The 19,479-nt window shown below is 45.5% G+C and overlaps 1 protein-coding gene and 1 long non-coding RNA gene across 2 annotated transcripts; one reads left to right on the top strand and one right to left on the bottom strand.

Annotated features, from left to right (window-relative positions):
* Positions 1-9,007: 9,007 nt before the first annotated feature.
* On the bottom strand, positions 9,008-9,270 carry LOC137479546 (uncharacterized). Its single transcript, XR_011002325.1, has 2 exons — positions 9,153-9,270; positions 9,008-9,045 (listed from the first exon to the last, which is right to left on the bottom strand). It is a non-coding gene; the product is annotated as an uncharacterized lncRNA (long non-coding RNA).
* An 879-nt stretch (positions 9,271-10,149) lies between these two features.
* NMD3 (NMD3 ribosome export adaptor) lies at positions 10,150-17,638 on the top strand. Its single transcript, XM_068200202.1, has 15 exons — positions 10,150-10,286; positions 10,373-10,507; positions 11,027-11,123; positions 11,570-11,650; positions 11,880-12,008; positions 12,507-12,597; positions 12,738-12,816; positions 13,061-13,157; positions 13,369-13,486; positions 14,034-14,179; positions 14,711-14,823; positions 15,478-15,550; positions 16,012-16,118; positions 16,365-16,435; positions 16,871-17,638. The coding sequence occupies exons 1-15, from the start codon at positions 10,243-10,245 to the stop codon at positions 17,002-17,004; spliced, it is 1,515 nt and encodes a 504-aa protein (XP_068056303.1). The 5' UTR covers positions 10,150-10,242; the 3' UTR covers positions 17,005-17,638.
* The last annotated feature ends 1,841 nt before the right edge of the window (positions 17,639-19,479 follow it).

Genomic DNA, 19,479 nt, shown 5'->3' with positions numbered 1-19,479 from the left:
AGCTGAGAGCTTTGGGCTCCAGCAGGAGCTGTCCTGACAGTTTATCACAGTTGGGACCCTGCAAACACGAGGTGCCAAGCTGTAATCGCACCTCGACTAATGAACACAGCACTGGAGGGGATGAAAAATGGCAAAACCTGTGACAATTCCTCTTGAAAGTGTCTGTAAAATAGACTCAAAGTTATAATCCCAACGTTGGAGGTGAAAAGTGAGAATATTTACTTAGCAAGTTGGTATAAATTCTATCTCCAAGTGGGTTTAAATTCTATCTCCAGAGAATCTGCTCATCTAGAAAATACGATGGTGCGAGTGCCAGGGCACCTCCTCATCAGTTCTGTTCCTTAAAAATAATTTTTAATTCCTTAAAAAGTGGATTTCTTCCCCACGACATCAAACTCAACTTTCAGAGTACAAGGAGAAGTTTTTTCCAGGAATGCAGAGGTTGGAGCTGCTATCTCCAGGAGCACACACCTGGTGGAATATTGCTCTTTAAACATTTCATTTGGCAAACAGAACTTGGAGAGGACTTTGTTCCGGATTTCCATTGCCCTCCCATGGTGGGATCCATGCAAAGCACTTTTCTTCCTTATTGTGCCTGTTCCCTTTGTTTGGCTTTGGGAGGTGCAGGAAGCGGCAAGGAAACAGCAGTAGGTGCTTTTTGGGAGGGTTTAACCACATAAAAACTCATTTTTTGTGTGAATTCTTCACCTTGTTTACTAAATTTTAATGGGTTTAGGCAAGAGGTATTTACTAGGAAGGAAAGAAGCTGCTGAAAACAATCTCTGATAAAAACCTTTTGAGATTTTCCCAGCTCTTTTCACTTCTTGAATCCAGAAAAGCTGGAATAACTCGCCCTATGTAATATTCCAAATCACTGGGTTCCAGCTGGAGACTTCAAAGGATTTCTGGCACTCAGCAGGAAACAGAAGCATTTTCTTCCCCAGCTGAAAGAGAAAGGGGGTGAGATAACACTTTCAACAGCTTGAGACCACACCACAGCTTAGGAAACTTCTCCAGCTCTGAAATCCTTTTCCCTGGGAAAAAAAAAAACATTCCTGGACAATGGGAAGAGGTTTCCATGGGATCCCAGCTGCACATTAAGGTGGGAGGGTGGAAATTTGGAGCTCCCAGTAACACCAATATGCCCAGTACGTGGGTGACAGCTCTCTTGTGAGGGTTATGATGACAGGCTCTTAACAAAAGTCTCTCTTCTCCTGCTTCATTATAGTTCCATGTTAATTGTAGTTAATTGCTTCACTGGGCTAATTGTAGCACAGCAGCTGGAAGTGTTCACACCAAAAATAATCCAAATAAAAGGAGCAAACAGAACCAATAATCCAGCAGTGGAAAAGGGAACAAAAGCAGAACAGGAGATGATCCAATTCCAGCTGCATTGACCCTGAAAGTACAAATGCCCCATTAATTTAAGGAATGAGAAATGCTGGGGCTCAGCTGGCCAGCACCATACACCTCTTGTTTAAAACTCATTTTCTTAATTTCATCTCATCAGAGCTTGCATTTATCCTGCCATAAAGGTCTCCTGGCCAATTTCATGGGTCACCTCCCAAATCCATTACTGAGGGCCGCAGCACATCAACGTGCCCAGACCATGAACCTCCAGATCCTTCCTCCCAAGGCCCCTGTGGGCAGCTTTCACCCAAAACATCAAAAACAGCTTCCCAAGGCCCCTGTGGGCAGCTTTTACCCAAAACTATCAAAAACAACATCCCAAGGACCTTTTCCTTAGTGCTGCTCCCCAGGGAACACAGGGATCAGGATCACCACCAGTGCCCCTGCATGTCTGAGTGTCCAATTTACTCAGAATTCCAGGGAAAATTCCTGTGCTTATGGAATTTTGAAATCTTAAACAAGTTGGGTTTTGGGGTTTTTTTGTTTTGTTTTTGTTGTTGTTGTTGTTGTTTGTTTGTTTGTTTTTGTTGTTGTTGTTGTTTTGTTTTTTGGTCTTTTTTTTAAGGTTTTCTCATTGTTCTGATTCAGCCATAACCTAAAATTCTTACTTGGGATGCTCCAGTTCTAAATTTAATTCCCTAATTATTTGGAAGTTAGGGGAAAAATTCACACAACCATTTAAGCCATGGTAAAAGAAGCCCAGCAGGTGCAGGAGAGTCAGCAGAACCACACGAACAGCAAATCACAGTCGTGCAGCACCAGTGAGAGCCAAAATTGGGACAATTCTCCCAGATGAATTGCTGCACCCCAGGGCACAGACGTGGACAAGTGGCCACGTGCCAGGCTGAACACTGAAATTAAAGCAGAACAGGCAGATTTGCAAATGAAATATTAGAGAATGTGGAATAATTAACTTTCTCTTAACCACACAAAATGATCAATATTCATGCATTAAAAGCAGCCCTGTCCTCTAACCCCTACCCAAATAATTTCAATTCTTTTTCCCTCAAACACCAAACAACAGCGGAATGTCCTGAAATCCTACCACAAACTGAAAAACTGGGAAGTCAGGAGCAAAGCTGGACTCAAAGTGCAGATTCTCAGATCCAACATCAAACCACCCCTGCTGCAAACTTGTCGTAGTCAAGGGAATCAAGGAGCTGAAATTAATGAAATGTTCAGGGAGAATAATCCCAGGAAATTAAGAATTCAGGGTTTGTGAGCTGACAAAGGAGGTCTGATGCCTCCTGAGATGCTCCAAAGGCTGGATCTGAGCTTATCCCACGACTCCACCAGGAGCAGATAAAGGAAATGGGCTCCTCTTGACTCTGTCCTCACACCCAGCGAGGAAAACCCAGCCTGCACCAAACAAAGCCCCTTGCTCCAAAGCACCATCAACTTTGTCCTTCATATTCCTTCCAATAAGCAATCTTCTGCCTGAATTTGAGGAGCCCAAATCCTGAGAATATCTCCAGGCAACTTCCATGGGAACTCCCTGGCTGGAAGGCTCTGATTCAGGGGTGGAGGTCGGAATTAACTCTGAGAATTCCCACTTGTCATCATCCCTGCCTGCTCCACCCTTATTTCAGCAATTGCTCCATCAGGACAGGTAAGAGCTGATAAACTCTGCTGATCCTGGGGTTTCATGACAGCCAGGACAAGCAAGGCCTCCTTTTTATAGGAATAAGGAGGTCCAAGCTCATAATAGACTATGGAAATTGTTTTGTATGGCCTGATGTAAGTTATAGCCCTTCTGAATTACCAACACACATCAGTCTGCGTTTAAAAGTGAAATTAAACCCATGCACCCTCTGCATCAAAACAAGAATCTCAGTGCTGGAAAATGCTCAGGCAAGAGGAAAAAATCAGGAATCAGGACATAGAGGAGAGGGGAAATATCTACATCACAGAAAATAGGGTAAATCTGGCAAATCCGTATTAAAAAAAGAAAACAACAGATTCTGCTTCTCTTACAATGACTGAGCAAAGAGGGAGGAAATGAAGGTAAATTGTGGCAGGGTCAGGAACAGATCCATTGGCAGCCAGCGTGCTGTTCCCGTTATTTTCTCTGGCAGCTCCTATCTTTGCTTTGTAATCATGGAGTAAGTCAGAAATATCTCTTTATTTCAAGGTCATACTCAAGGATGAGTTACACTCTGTGAATTTTTAGGAGCTTTAGGTACTTAAAAAAAAAAAAAAGAACAGGGGGAGAAAATGCAGGTAAAACGTTCATCATGGGGAATTTGACAAAAAACAAGTGAGGCCAGGCTCAGGATAAAGCAGGCTGGCATGGAAAGGGCTGGGATGGGATTGCAGCACCCTAATTAAAGATGGGGAGCAACAGCCTCGCCCATGGGGCTGGCAGAGGAAAGGGCTTCCAGCAGCTCCTTGCATTTCCCACAGCCACAAATTGCACAAGAGAGAAGCCTCACTGAGGCAGTAATTATCTGCCAAATGCACAGAGATTGAGTGATTTATGAAGGAACAGCTCAAAAAAAGATGCTGCAAACTAATGCAGCATGTCCAGCTCTGGATACGATGGTGCCTCGTTCAGGGGAAGTCTGGGACATGTCTGGTATTTCACTTCAGGCAAATAATACATCTCAAGAAGTTTTCTCCACACATTTTTCATTTCCCTTTCCAATATTTCTCCCCACATGGGAATTAAAGGTGAAATCAAGTGGAATCAGACTGATACTGAGGTGTGGGTACCTACACCCAGCAGTCCGTGCTGCCTCAGGCTTGGTGTGGAGACACATCAAAAAATTCCAAGTGCTTCCTGTGCCCAAACCTTCCACAGCTGGCTACAGGTGCCTCATGTGCTATCCAATAATCTGAGGGAAATGGTATCCAAATTTTGGCTAGTTTTGATATCTAAAAGCTCTTCCTTATCACAGATGTATTTTAGTGGCACCACCAAAATACCTCAGAGCCCCACACCCAGTTCAGCATCAGAACTGGATTTTGGAGAGAAATCCTTCCCTGGGAGGGTGGGGAGGCCCTGGCACAGGGTGCCCAGAGAAACGGTGGCTGATCCATCCCTGGAAGTGTCCAGGGCCAGGTTGGACAGGGCTTGGAGCACCCTGGAAGAGCGGAAGGTGTCCCCATGGCAGGGGGTGGCACTGGGTGGGCTTTAAGGTCCCTTCCAACCCAAACCATTCCTCTCCAATCCCTTCCACCCACCCCAGGACTTGGGCACTGAAACAGCCCCTTGCAGCAACCCTGGCTCCATGGCCTCTTTTCTCCAAGAAATCCTCAACTGCCAAACCAGCATCACTGGGATCATCTTTCATACAAATGCAGATACTCCTAAATAAATAATGAGCTGCAGCACCAGGATCAGCCGGGGAAGTTTCCACTCCCTTGGCCACGCAGCAAGGCCTGGTTTTGCAATGTTCTGGCTGAGCAGCACCTGCACAAACACCTTTTCCCAGGGATGTGTCAGCATTCCGTGTCGTGCCTGTGCCAGCGAGGTGGGGAGGTGGGAAAGGATCCATCCCACGACAATTGCGACATCTCCCCCCAGTAGTTTATCTCGCTGAATAATTGTAACAGGCAAATGCCATCAGAGAGGACTGGAGCAAGCAGGAAGAAATAATGAATGGTTAAGAAGAAGGAGTTAATTGTCATTTCATTTAGTAAATTTCATGTATTTCAGCACATCTTAGGCTGCCACTGGGAAGATGGTTAATGCTAAAGTGTCCCAGTGGTCTGGTGAAGCCCTGGGTGGGCAGAGTCCCTGTCCTCCTCCCACTCCTCCTCCTCCTTTTTCCATGCTTTCCTCCCCTGACTGTTTAAGCAATCTTCATTCACTGAACTGTATTTTTGGCATTTTCCCTGATTTTGTCTCCAGCCAGGCAGAGTGAGGCAAGGAAAGTCAGGAAAGGGAAGTCTGGAAATGCTAGCTCTCTCCATAATTTTTATGTGCAGCTTTTGAGCAGGAATAATGTGCAAAATATTTTTACCTGCATATTGCTCTTCTCATGCTCTCTCATCAGAGAACGCAGAGTGAAAAATACACTCATTTTCCTGATCACAGAATTACAAAATCATTGAGGTTGGAAAAGATCTCCAGGATCATCAAGTCCAACCTTTAACCCACTAAATCTTATCCCAAAGTGCCACATGCAGTGCTGTTCAAACATTTCCAGGGATGTGACTCCACCACTACCCTGGGCAATCCATTCCAACGCTTGACCACTCCTTCAGTGAAGGAATTCTTCCTGATATCCAACCTGAACCTCTCCTGATGTCCACACTTGTCCTCTCCCAGCAGCTCTCAGCTCACCCCACCTCTCAGCAGGATTCCTTTAATGAGATGAGATGTTTCAGCTGGCACACGGAAAATTACCAAAGGCAAGTGGAAAGCAAACAGCTCCTGTATGATCGTCCTCAGATCCCTCTCATGTTCTGATGAGCAAATATTTACCTTTTTAAAACAATTATTTCTTAGTCTGAGGTTCATGCCTGGTGCAGCCTGGTAACAAGCACACCAGGACTAAAGGAACACCTCCTGGCTCCTGTCCATGCTTTGCCTTCAAGCGAAACCTAGGCCATGGCTGTCTGTGGTTATCAAGGAACAATAAGCCATGATGTTTGAGTTATCACAATTTCACAGAATCACAGAATCCCAGAATGGTTTGGGTTGGAAGGCAAATTAAATCCCATCCCATCCTCTCCCCTGCCATGGCAGGGACACCTTCCATTCTCACAGGCTGCTCCAAGCCCCAGTGTCCAGCCTGGCCTTGGACACTCCCAGGGATCCAGGGGCAGCCACAGCTGCTCTGGGCACCCTGTGCCAGGGCCTCACAGGGAACAATTTCTCCCTCATCTCTAATCTAAATCTACTTTCATTAATCTGGGATGTCTCCTTGTTTGAGCAGCTCAATACAGTTTGGATTATAAAGGCTACTAAGAAAAATCCTGCTGCTTTTAAGCCCAGGACAGGCACAACGGGAGTTTTTAAAAGGTTCCAGGGATTTAGGAAGCAGAGGGTGCTGTTTGTTCCCCTGTGTGCACGAACTCAGCAGCTCTGCACCTGGCACACTGAGCATCCAGCTATTCCCAGCTGCCTCAGCAGGGCTGGGAGTTATCCCCCTCTTTGACACAGGGCAGCACTTCCAGAGGTATCCCTGAACTGCATCCAACGTGTTTGATGTGCAAGTTTCACACACACATGAAAAGAAAGCCAACCCACGGGTATTTGTGCTGTGACAACGCTCATTAAAGCTGGTGATGCAACACGGTTTCACCTCCATCAGCTGAGAGTGGAATGTCACAATATCCCCATCCCTGTCACAAAGCTATTCTAAAGGAGCTCTTCTGGCTCCTTTTGTTCCTGCCTTGAAGTTCAGCAGTGATAACGCTCGTGGCTCGCACTGCAAATTGGATCGCTAATTGGATTCCTCACAAGAACTGAAGAAATAGGCAAGAACTGGAAAATAACTGGAGCATTATCCCAGTAAATTTAGTGCAAGTGAACACACAGTGAGCAGCTCCTGGAAGTGCCATGTCCCAGTGGAATCGGGGAATGTTATTCCTCCCGCTCAGACCACGGAGGACACGATGAAGCAGCAGCCCTTGCTGAAATTACCAGTTTGCAACTTCCCAGCTGCAATCCATGAAAAGTAAGGAGAGCCCTGCTTTCCAAAGGAATAGACAGCTTGGAGATGTCTGATTACAAACTGGGAGCTTGCCACCCCACACACAGGCCAGGCACAATCTGTTCCTGCCCAAGAATGTCTCTGGTGGCACTGGGAACTGAAACAGCTCCCATAAAAAACTCTGCCTTTAATTCCCCTCTCTGAATCCTGGTGACTCCTCTGTTGTTCATTCCCCTCTCTGGAAATTCCTCTGTTGTCAGAATGGAAACTGCTCCATTTCACTAAATCCTGGCTTCCTGCAATAGGAAAAGGAGCAAAATTGTTGGGAATGTGTGAACGCTTGTGAGAAATAGATTTGTAAAGAATTCTAGAATAGATTTGTAAAAAAATACAGACCGGGTACCACCAGGATCCTCCTCAAAACTAAATTGGGCACCTGTAAAGATCAGAAAGGTGTTTTACTGTTATTGTACAGCCCTTCCCATGCTTCCATCTGGATGCTGTTACTAAAATCCTACAGTTAAAGGAGGATATTTTTATTTTTTGTGATGTGGAGGTGCTGTGCACACTGCTCTGAATCCCCAATTTAAATGGGAGTGAATAGGAAAACGTAAGTGTAAAACACTGTTTGGTTCTGTTCCTAAACTCCTGCAGTTTTATACTGAAATGAGCACAGGTAATGAAAGCAGCAGCCCAGAACAAACCCTCTTTGGGAAGGTCAGAGCAGCTCCTCAGCAGGAGAGGTCCAGGAGCTCCTGGAGCACCTCCTTTCCTGGATCCAGTTTAAGTGAGGGAATAGTGACCTCAGGTGTCTGTTCAATTAATCACAGGGATATTCCCCATGAATTCACCATTTTTGGACATTCCTACTGAAAATGAAGCTGCTGGGAGCTGCTGTCACTGGCACAAAGTCTCCTGGTTTTTCTAGCCTTGCCACTTGAGCTTTCCCAAAAACACCTACAGGGACTTTCTTGAGGGCTCAGCCATCCACAAATAAGCCTGAAAGCAAATCTATATTGAAACCTGGTTTAAAATAGTGTGAAATTTTAAAATTTAACATATATTTAAATGGTGTGCTCATTGTCCTCGCCTATGGCACAGATCCTTGAAATGTTGTGAAAGAATATGGCAGTAGAGGCAGAAAATGCCTATATAAAATCAATACAACATTTAATACTCACTGAAAAACACATAAGAAATCAGTACAAACTGATATGGCTTTCACTAGGGGTGAGATTCAGGCTGCTTCACTTTTTACCTCATTTTGTGCAAAAATATAAAACCCTTCAGAAGTGGTTGTAACACAGTTTAAAATACAAATTTTCCACGGAAGCAATCGGAGCTTGCAGAGGCAACACAAAGCACCTTGATGACTACAAAGAACCCAGTTTTGACATTCACAGAGGCTGTGCCTTGAGCTGAGGTGGGATTTGGTGTCTTAGCACCAGAATTAAGTGGAGAAAATAAATCTGCAGTTGAAAATAAATCTGCAACAGAAACTTTTCCAGCACTGTCGGGATCCAGCTCTCCTCCCAGTGACTTCAAAGGTGTGGCTTCCATAAAGGACAGGCTTTGTCCTACCCCTCTCCCAGTGCCACTCTCCAAATGCCAGCCTGGAAGTGTTTTATTTCCAAAATCAAAGACCGAGTGATTCATCAGGGCTTCAAAGTAAAAACTATGTAACACCCACTGTGTAGCAGAGGTTCTGAAACAAAACTTCAGAGCAGGGAAACACTTATTTTATTTATCGTGCTTTTTCCTTTCATTGTTTTTAATAATATGGTCCACAGTAAGTCTCCAGAGAGGTCTGCAAAGAAACTCAATTTCAAAGGAGCAGAAGTAACTGTGTGAACACAAGCAGTGCACCAAAGAAAAATGTGCCAAAGAATTAAAAACACAGCAGACAGCTCAACAGGCTGTGATTTTCTGTCCTTGAGTGAAAGAACTCTTCGTTTCCATCAGATGTTACCACATTAAATAAATCCCACACAACGTGTTGATGCAATTTAGCTTTATTTTTCTCCGGCATAACCTGCAGGAAACAAAGGCCGATCCACAAGCAGACCTTGGTGTCACAGGATCATCAAATGACAGAATGCTTTGGGTTGGAAACGACCTTAAAAGTCATTTAATTCTGACCCCCTGCCACGGCGGTTCCTCCTTTCCATAGGGTGCTTATGGTGCATCACACATAGAATACAAAGCGAACCGACTGTACCGGCTCCTCTTTGTAAATAAAAATATCATTTAATTTTTAATTAATTGTAACGTCCCTTATGGCTCCCGCCCGCTCCGTGGCTCCCTCAGAGCTCCTCCATGGCTCCCGCCCGCTTCTCCACGTCGGCTCCATCACGGGCCCCTCACAGCTCCCGCCCGCCTCTCCAGGGCCCCATAACAGCGCTTTCCGCGTTCCCTCACAGTTCTGCCATAATCCCCTCACGGCTCCCTCACCGCTCCCCCCCGCCTCTCCATGGCCCCTCACGGCCCTTTCCGCGTTCCCTCATGGCCTCCACGGCCCCCTCACGGCTCCTCCACAGCCCCCTCACGATTGCCGCCCGCCCGTCCATGGCTCCCTGCCAGCCCTCTCTGCGTTCCCTCACAGCTCTGCCATGATCCCCTCACCGTTTCCCCCCGCCTCTCCATGGCCCCTTCCCGGCCCTTTTCCGCGTTCCCCCACAGCCCCCTCACGGCTCCCTCCCGCCCCTCCATGGCTCCCTGCCGGCCCTTTCCGTGCTCCCTCACGGCTCCCCCACGGCCCCCTCACGGCTCCCTCCCGCCCTTCCATGGCTCCCTGCCGGCCCTTTCCGTGCTCCCTCACGGTTCCCTCCCGCCCCTCCATGGCCCCTGCCGGCCCTTTCCGTGCTCCCTCACGGTTCCCTCCCGCCCCTCCATGGCTCCCTGCCGGCCCTTTCCGCGCTCCCTCACGGTTCCCTCCCGCCCTTCCATGGCTCCCAGGCGGCCCTTTCCGTGCTCCCTCACGGTTCCCTCCCGCCCCTCCATGGCTCCCTCACGGGTCCCTCACGGCTCCCTCACGGCTCCCTCACGGCTCCCTCACGGCCCCGTCCGTGTTCCCTCACGGCTCCCTCACGGCCCCGTCCGTGTTCCCTCACGGCTCCCGCCTGCCCCTCTGCGTCCCCCTCGCTCCACCCTCCCGCGGGCCGGGCTGGGCTCGCCCCGCCGTCTCCTCCCCTTCCTCTGCCGGCCGGAAAGCGCCGCGTGTTCCGCAGCCATGGAGTACCTGCCGGCCCCCGCGGCCCCGGCGCAAGCACACATGTGAGCGGTGTTGGGGGGCCCGGGGTTCCCGCTGGCTGTGGCTGTGGCCGTGACTAACTGTGCTTCTCTTTGTCCCTGTGTCCCAGCCTGTGCTGCCAGTGCGGCGTCCCCATCCCGCCCAACCCGGCCAACATGTGCGTGGGCTGCCTGCGGGCCCAGGTGGACATCACCGAGGGCATCCCCAAGCAGGGCACGGTGCACTTCTGCAAGCAGTGCGAGAGGTGAGGAGCCGCGAAACCGCTGGGGATGGCAGCAAAATGCCCTTGGAATGCACTTGGAATGCATCGGTCTCAGGGTTTAGGGAGGCAAAAGCGCACAGGTCTGGTGAGGAGGAGCTGGCGGGGCTCAGCCTGGAGAAAAGGAGGCTCAGGGGGAGCCTTCTGGCTCTGCACAACCCCTGAGAGGAGGGGGCAGCTAGGGAAAGGGGAAACATTCTTCATGGAAAGGGATGTCCAGCCTGGCACAGCTGCCCAGGGCTCTGGTGAAATCCCCATCCCTGGAGGGATTTAAAAGCCCTGTGGATGTGGCATTTGGGGATGTGGTATATTGGTGGCTTTGGCAGTGCTGGGGGAATGAACTCAGTCACCTTAGCCACTTTGCCATGATTGTATATGATTCTAAGAGTTGTAGCTGCATTGGGGTTACTAAGCTGAAAGCTTTGGAAATAGCTGCTCATCCTTGGAGTGATTTAAGGTGCTCAAGCAGCTTTCACGTGCTGTAAAATGCTCCCTGCATCCCAGGTATCTCCAGCCTCCAGGAACCTGGATCCAGTGTGCCCTGGAATCGAGAGAGCTCCTGGCTTTGTGTCTGAAGAAAATCAAAGCTTCCCTGAGCAAGGTGAGAAGCTGATCCTGCTGGGATGTCACAGCCTGGTCACAATTGTTACTGCAGAGATGGGAGCTGAGCAGAATGAACTGAGGGCAGCTGATGTGGTTTTAATGTACCTCAATTTCCGAGGGGTTTTTTTTTGCACGTTTCAGAAATTATTTATGCAATATTTGTTCTCTCTGGTGTATGATGATATGAAAAAGGGTTGCAGTGGTCTGTACCTAGATTAACTCAAATTCACATGTTTCAGTTGAATAAAGCATCCCTTAGGTTCAGAGTATTTTTAGAGGGAAGGACCTGAGATTGAGCATCTTTATGTCAGTCAGCCTCCGTGTTCCAACTAAGCACTATTACCTGGATAGCTTTAATTCAGATTATTCACTTCTTCACTTGTTTACTGAACCATAAGTTTCTGTTTGTGGTTTTACTGAGCTCTTGTCCTTCCCCACGGGCAGGTCCGGCTGATTGATGCGGGATTCATTTGGACAGAACCACATTCCAAAAGAATCAAGCTCAAATTGACTGTTCAGAAAGAGGTATCTGGAGCATAACCTTCTCCCTGTGGCTTTTACAAAGCTTTTATGGCAAACAACGGGATTTTTAAATTATTTTTTTACTTTTAGATTTCATCTTGCCTAAATTTTGTCACAAAAGTGCCATTCATCAGAATGAAGAAAGTTATTGTCTGTTCCAATAAGATGGGAAAATACTGCAGTTATTTGTGACCCAAACAGAGCTTAAACCTTGAACACTTCTGTTTTGCAGGTGATAAATGGGGCAGTTCTGCAGCAGGTGTTTGTGGTGGAGTACGTTGTTCAGTCTCAGATGTGTGAAGACTGTCACAGGATTGAAGCCAAGGATTTCTGGAAAGCTGTGGTGCAAGTCAGGCAGAAGGTAGAGGCAAACTGAATTTTTATTTGATCATGGCAGAGCAATCAGGCAAAGAACTGGGTGATTTTCTGGATTTCTCACACAAAAATGTACTCACACTTAGCCACAGGGGTATGTTTTGTGTTCAAGGTTGTTGAATTTTTTCTGAGTTTAGAAAAACTTTCTGCTGTCCAGTATTAACATTCTTTAAAATGATGCTGGCAGGAGGATCTTGTGTGGATAACTAAATACCCTCCTGTATTTTAAGGCAGTTTGGAAATAGTGGGACAAATATGTAATCCTTCAAAGGAAATAAATCTCTCTAGCAACCAGTTACACAAAAATGAGAAATGGAAGCTTTAAATAATTTGGTATAAGTAGAGCACTCTGAAATCTTTTTGTTTACTTGGATGTTTTTTCTCTAGGTGATCTCTTCATATAAATGTTTATTCTTCAGAGATCCTGCTTTGTACTTGATGCTTCTTAAATAACCTTGATGCTTTTGTGTTTGTTTGGCTCTAGACTGTGCACAAGAAGACTTTTTACTATTTGGAGCAGCTGATTTTGAAGCACAGGCTCCATCAAAACACACTAAGGATCAAAGAAATCCACGGTGAGTGGCTCTGGAGGCAGAATGACCTGGATTTATGGTGGATGTTTTCATGTGTGTGTGCTGGGAGCTGTGTAGAGAAAAGCTTATGAATTATATTTGATAAAACAGAATAGAAATAGATTTGTTTCCTTGCTTTTCAGATGGCCTGGATTTTTATTACTCTTCCAAGCAGCATGCCCAGAAGATGGTGGACTTCCTTCAGTCTACAGTTCCATCCAGGTAGAGCTCTCCTCTTCATTGCCTTGAGCACTCAGAACTTTGGGGAGCTGTCTTAAATCCTTCCTTCTAAAAGAATTTTGTAAGTGCAAGTGTAAGGAGCCTGTATTTTAATCAAAACAGACAAAATTCCTTCTACAGAAATCCCATATTTTCCACTTAGCTATGGTAAAATTAATCTCTGTTTCCTTAATATTTCCAGGTGATGTCTCTTGTTTCCTGCAAACTCTGTTTTCGTGTTTTACAGATCCAAATCATCCCAACGTTTGATCTCCCACGACATTCACAGTAATGTCTACAACTACAAAAGCACTTTCTCTGTGGAAATTGTTCCCATATGCAAGGTAGCTTCCCTCTGCTTCACCTTTAGGGTGTTGTGGGAAGAGTTGGGATTTGGAGATTGTAGGGTTTGGGGGGGTAGGGAGGGATCCACACAGGAAATGCAGAGGTTACTGGGGCTAGAAAAATAAAACCATAAAGTCAAAAAATTTATTTCAGGAGATTTGGTTAAAAATGGAGGAAACGGGAATGTCAGTTGATTGTGTTGGTTTGCAGGACAACGTTGTGTGTCTGTCACCCAAGCTGGCCCAGAGTCTGGGGAACATGAGCCAGATCTGTGTGTGCATCAGAGTGACCAGCGCCATCCACCTCATCGACCCCAGAACTCTGCAGAGTGAGTCTGGGGTTTTCCTCAGCACCTGAGTGTTCTGCTGGCACAGTTATTGTGGGTTTGTTTCCACAAAACCTTGGATTTTTGGACCTTAATGTTGTTAAAGTTATCTGTACAGTAGAAATTCTGTAGTGAGCTGAGAGTTCTCTGAGTTTGATTGCCGTAGGATCCTGGGCAGAACGTGCAGGCTCAGTTTGAGCTCCTGGATGTTCTGAGCATTTTCCTGTGTCAGCTTTATTCCCCTGCAATTACATGGCATCTGGATTAAATTTTCAGCCACTTCAGTACCAGAAATTCTGTGCTTTGCTTGGTGTGTGCTGCTGAGCTTGGGCAGCAGAATCCCTCTAAAAGGATGGATCCAGGGAATAATTCCTTTGAGTAGAGTCTGTCACAGATCAGCTGCTCCTGCAGCAATGTGGGTCACGTCCTAAATGATGAACAAATACAGTGTCTGGCTGTTACAGTGATGAACAAATCGTGTCTGGCTGTTACCTTCATTTTGGTTTATGGTTCTTTTTCACAAGAAATTTGCTCCCTGCTCATTTTGCAGTTGCTGATATCGATGGGAACACCTACTGGCGCCACCCCTTCAACAGCCTGTTCCACCCCAAGCAGCTGGAGGAGTTCATCATCATGGATATCAACAGGGTGCATGAGAAGAAAAAAGGTGCTGGGGCAGGGGCTCGATCACTCAAGGTGAGAATGTCTCTGTTTAATTCATGTTTTGGGCCTTCTGCTCAGCTGAATTTATGATCTGGGTCTGCCTGGAACAGTCAGACTGGGCTGTTCTGGATCTTGCCATTGGCAAAAGATTTTCTTGGGGCCATTTGGTTTGGAAATGGCACAGGCAGATTGTGAATTCCGCTTCCAGGAATTCTTCTTGCAGAGTTTAAACTCTGCTTGTTATTGGGTATTGAAATATTAACTTTGCAGCTTTAATAACTGAATTGGTTTTGTTGAAACATTTCTTTTTAATCAGAATTAATGGATCTTCTCAGTTAAAAGCTAAAATAGGTGTCTATTTATAGAAACAGCCTTTGGGAATTCCAGGGAGTTGCCATGTCCATTTCCTTAACTTTTATGTAATGAGAAATGAGGAGTAGCAAGGGATACATTGGATATGTGATGCAGAAGCACAGGTTTAATGACAAGTGGAGTTTAAATCAATGCAGATGTTGGGGTTAAGCTGGGTTTGGTTAAGGAATGTTTTATTTTCCTTTCCCAAAGCACACTCTGGCTGAAGCCTGGGTCAGGAAAACCTCGGAGCTGGACACGGATCACCAGTATTTCTGCTGCACTCACTTGGGGCACATCCTGAATCCTGGGGACCTGGTCTTGGGGTCTGTTCGTCTTTTCTGAAACTTTTATTAAATGAGTATTTAATGACTGAATTCATGTGCTATCAAGAAAGTGTTGAACTGTTCTGATTTCAAAATTAAAGCAGCAAAAGGGAGGGAACCATCCTGGTCCTAATCTAGGAAATCTCTTTCCTAGAAGGAGTTTTCATGTAAAAATTGTTTACATGAAATAAGAATAAGAAATAAGAGAGCTGATTGCCTTCAGAGTGCAGCTTGGAATCACAATTTAGCCACAAATAAATGGGAATGATTTTTAAAACACCAATTATTTACTTGTTTGCTAATGAATATCATATACAGTGATAACAAATGTGAATTCTTCTTAAGATCAGGAAAATTAGGTGATGCTTAAAAAAGTTTAAACATGAATGTTGTGAGCCCAGCAGAACCTCAGTGGCTGTTGCAGTTTGGATTCCAGAGGTTGGGAAGTGCCAACAGAGCAGGATTTGGGAACAGCAGCTGCTCACACTTAGGAGAGCTGCACATTAATGTGGATTTTTATTTGTTTCCCTTCCTCTGGAAATATTTCTGTTCCTTAGGAGCTGCACCTTGCACCGTGCTGCCCTTCAGCACACACATGATACATTGAGGTCAGGGTTTTTATAAAGCACAATAAAAACCCTGTTTCTATTTTAGCTTCGACTTGGCCAACTGCAACTTAAATGATGAATTTGCCAACAAGATGAACCCCCAACACATTCCTGACGTGGTAAGAAAATCCCTTTCTCTGTCCAAAGTTCTTTCCATTCCCCAAGGCTAGGAGGGAGTGTGATTTTATAATGAGCAGTGCCTGAAGGAAGAGAGGATATTAACAGTGAAATTCGAGCATCATCTGATTTTGAAGGATTATTTCCTTAAATATTTTAATGATGGTTAAATTACACATTTATTGTTGGTTTTTTTTTCCAATTACCATGGTCAGATAATACATTAATTGTTGGTTTTATTCCAATTACCAATCACTGGGTGCTGAATTGAGAACTCCAGAGTGTGCCTGTCCCTTCAGGACCATTTCCCAAGTGTTTGGAAACACTAGGACCAACAAACTCCCTGTAAATTCAATATAACGCTGCTGAGTGCCAGTCCAGCTGGTTTTAGATGCCCAAATGTGGATTTGGGTGCTGATTTGGGATTTTGGGAGGTGGAAAAAGGATCTGCTTTTCCCTGCAGGTGCTGATCAAGAAGAGCTACGACCGCTCCAAGCGGCAGCGCCGCAGGAACTGGAAGCTGAAGGAGCTGGAGAGGGACAGGGAAGCCACGGACACAGATGATGAAAGGTTCAGTATCTGCTCTCCTTGTCCAGTGACAAAGCAGCTTCTAAATAACCTCCAGCTGAGAGGAAAAAAGGAGAAAATTAGAGATAAATGAGTTGGGAATTGAGGTGAGGGTAGAACAGCAGCAAGTTGGAAATGTGGGGATGCTCTCGGGTCTGATGGGGTTTTGTTTCTGTGATTTTACTTTGTTGCATGAATTTCCACCAATCCAAAGGGACAGGGAGTAAATACATCCCACATCTTTTACAGACAATACCAGGACTTCCTGGAAGATCTGGAAGAGGATGAGACCATAAGAAAAAATGTCAACATTTACAGAAGTAAGGCCTTTCTAACTCCTCCAGTGGGTGTAATTAAATCATGTTTAAATCGTGTTTGAGGCAAAACAATTTTAGTGAAATTCTCTATTTGCATTCTCCAAACTGTTCATGCCTGGAGGATGCTGTGAAGTGTTCCACAGATGTGTTTCACCTGATGGATTTTGTTTCCTTGCCTTTAAGTGAAAGAGAACTTTCTTCCTACACCCAAAATCTCTGCTGGGTGAACGATTTGATACAGAATTCATTTTTGTTTCATGAGGGGACTGTTGAGTTTTTAGGAGGTATTTTTGGGCTTTTGGTTTTGTGGTTTGTTGGTTGTTTTAGTGTTGTTGGTTTGATTTTTTCCCCCCATTTTCCTTTGGGGTTGCTCTGGTGGTTTGGGGTTAGTTTCCTTTGCTCAGCTGGTTTTTTGGGGGGGTTTCTGTGTGTTTCTAGATGCAGATATTCCAGTGGAGAGTGACACAGATGATGATGGAGCTCCACGGATCAGCCTGGCTGAAATGCTGGAAGATCTCCACATTTCCGAGGACGCCACTGGAGGGGAGGGAGCAGAAATGCTGACAGAGTAAGGACAGTGCCTTGCATCCAAGAAATGTTCCCTTGGGGAGGAAAAACTCCCAGACCGTAATTAACCATCACAAGGCCAGGAAAAGTGACAAAACTCCCACTGCACCCCAAATTAATGGCCTGGAATTCATATTTATGGATGATATTCCAGAGAATCAGCAATTAAAGTTGAATTTCTGGTGGAAGCATTGCAATAAAAATTCCACAATTTCCTCCCATCCCTGAGGGATCTCTCCATGCAATTTCTGCAGTGGAGAAAATAAGGAAGGATGTCCAGAGGGAAAGATTTTATTCCAGTTTCCTGGATTTTAGGTAGAGTGCCTACCTACTGTTACAGCTTCAGTTTCCCACACGGGGAAGGTTTTCCCTATTTTTTGGCACAATGGTTTGAAGCCTTTTATGATACTGGTAGATTATTCCATATATCCATATTTTGGGGAAGCTCAAGACTCTAATTTCTGTCCCCTTACACAAAGAAAACTTCCCTGCAAAGCCCTTGATCAGAAAGATAGGAAAATCCTGTGGAGTGTGATGAATTTTGAACTGTATCCCATGTCTGGATCAGTGGATTAGCAGCAACATGCACAGCAATTAATTAATAAATCAGCTATAAAGGATTAAAAACCTCTTGAGATACTTTGAGTCATCATTTTTTAGTTCATTTTCAAATCCAGTTGCCCTCTGCAAGTCCAAAGAGGACAGAATAATAAACTCCCTGTTGGTGGCAGGTGATGGGGGAGTAATAAAATCTGGGTTTAAACTGTGCTGTTTCCATCCTTTTCCTCCTCCCTGTTTCCCTTGCTGGAGTCTCCTGGGAATGTTAGATATTTTTTGTGCTGTCTCATCCTGTTATCCCTGGAGATTTCCCTCTTCCTTTCCCCCCTTCCTTGCTCTGCTGAAGCCTTGAATCCAAGGCTTGCCTGGGTTTGTGGGATTTGTTTGGCTGGAGCAGCTCCCCAGAACCAAAGCTGGGTCTCTTTGTAGGTTCTCAAGTTTCCAGTGCCCCTCTGGGAGCTCAGAGGGGTTTAGGGAGTGTCCAACAAATTAAATATTTGCCAATATTTTCACTGCCACTGGAGTTAACAAAGGTATTCATTGTTATGGATAAAAGCTGCCACTTGCCCTGCAGCTCTTCCTGAAAATCTCTGTTAAGCCACAGAAAGCTCCTTTTATATAACAGAAATCCTTCAGGATTTTAAGTCAGACCTGCTCAACGATGCATTTCCACCCAGATGTTGATGAATTTTGAGTTGGAAGTCATGGGAGAAGCTGTGCAGAACTTTGGAATTACATTTTGCTCAGAGAATATGGTAGAAAAAAATGTGTTGTTTAAGTCAGAGCTTACAGCACAAAAGCTGGATAAGTGAGGGGGGAAATGAACAGAAAAGGGGGAATGGGGTGTGCAAACGCTGATTTTTCATTATTTTTCCTAGATAAAAGTCTTGTGTGTTAAGGTGGTGATTTCACCTTTAACAGCTTTAAAAATCTGTTTGTGGATGGCCTGATGTAACTCCAGGGGTCTCAAATTTTCCCAAATGGAAATGGCTGAGGTGAAATACTGATGGGAAAACACTTTTAACCTCAGGCCAAGAGCCTGAGCTTGGCTGCACTCCAGGGACAGCTCCTGGGCCAGTTTTGGGGGCTTGCAAGCTGAGGAATTGAGGCACTGATCTGGTGGGGACTTCAACAAAATCAGTGTTATTTCAGTCTCTTACTCTTGGAAGTAGCTTAAAATAGGGAATTCCAGAGGAATATTATGCCAGGAAGTTTTCCATAAAAAGTTAGACAAGGGTACAGATTCCTTCTGCTGGGTTTTTGGGATTTGGAATCATTTCACTGCAATGCCAGTGGGAAGAGTCTGCCTCCATTTCCACCCTGGGACTGACAGAGATGGATCCAATCCCATCTCTTCCCCCTTCTCCTGCTGCAGTATCCATGGAAAAATCAGGATGTGCCTGTGCTGAACGTGAGACTCCACCTGGTGTCACTGTTCCTACACGGCCCCAGCAGCTGCTCCCTGCTCCGAGGGAAAGGTGGCTGAAAACTCAGGAAAAACTCGTGATGCCCATGCAGTTCCTGGTATGTAAATTCAAAATAACACTGAGCTAAAGAAAAATAAGACAAAGACTGCTTTGAACTTGGTGTTGGAGGATTTAATGTCAGCAAACTGCTCCTTCTGCAGCTTGATCTCAACTCGGGGCCATTTGTGTCAGCTGCACCTCCCAGAGCAGGTGAAAGGAGTGGGGGAGTTGGAAATCCAGAGGCATTTGGGAATGGGTCCTGGAGCTCATTCCAGGACATCATCATGGAAAAAGAATCTTGTTGCTGTCAGAATCTATTTCCTCCTAAATACAAGCTGGGAACCTGGTTAAGCCAAGTCAGAAAGAGGAAATTAAATTTAAAACTTGTCAGGGTTTGAGTTCCACAACAAAACCGAAGTCTGATGGTAAAGCAAGAAACTGAAGGGATTTTGTGCA

Source organism: Anomalospiza imberbis, chromosome 10, assembly GCF_031753505.1.
Source record: "Anomalospiza imberbis isolate Cuckoo-Finch-1a 21T00152 chromosome 10, ASM3175350v1, whole genome shotgun sequence".
Lineage (NCBI taxonomy): Eukaryota > Metazoa > Chordata > Aves > Passeriformes > Viduidae > Anomalospiza > Anomalospiza imberbis.
This window is presented reverse-complemented; position numbering and strand designations above follow the sequence as displayed.

Bases quoted from the DNA above. Each gene is read 5' to 3' on its own strand.
- NMD3 (XM_068200202.1), top strand. From the start codon at position 10,243: ATGGAGTACCTGCCGGCCCCCGCGGCCCCGGCGCAAGCACACAT. The intron at 11,651-11,879 runs GTATCTGGAGCA...TCTGTTTTGCAG, and splicing joins AATTGACTGTTCAGAAAGAG to GTGATAAATGGGGCAGTTCT. The intron at 12,598-12,737 runs GTGAGTGGCTCT...CTTGCTTTTCAG, and splicing joins AAGGATCAAAGAAATCCACG to ATGGCCTGGATTTTTATTAC.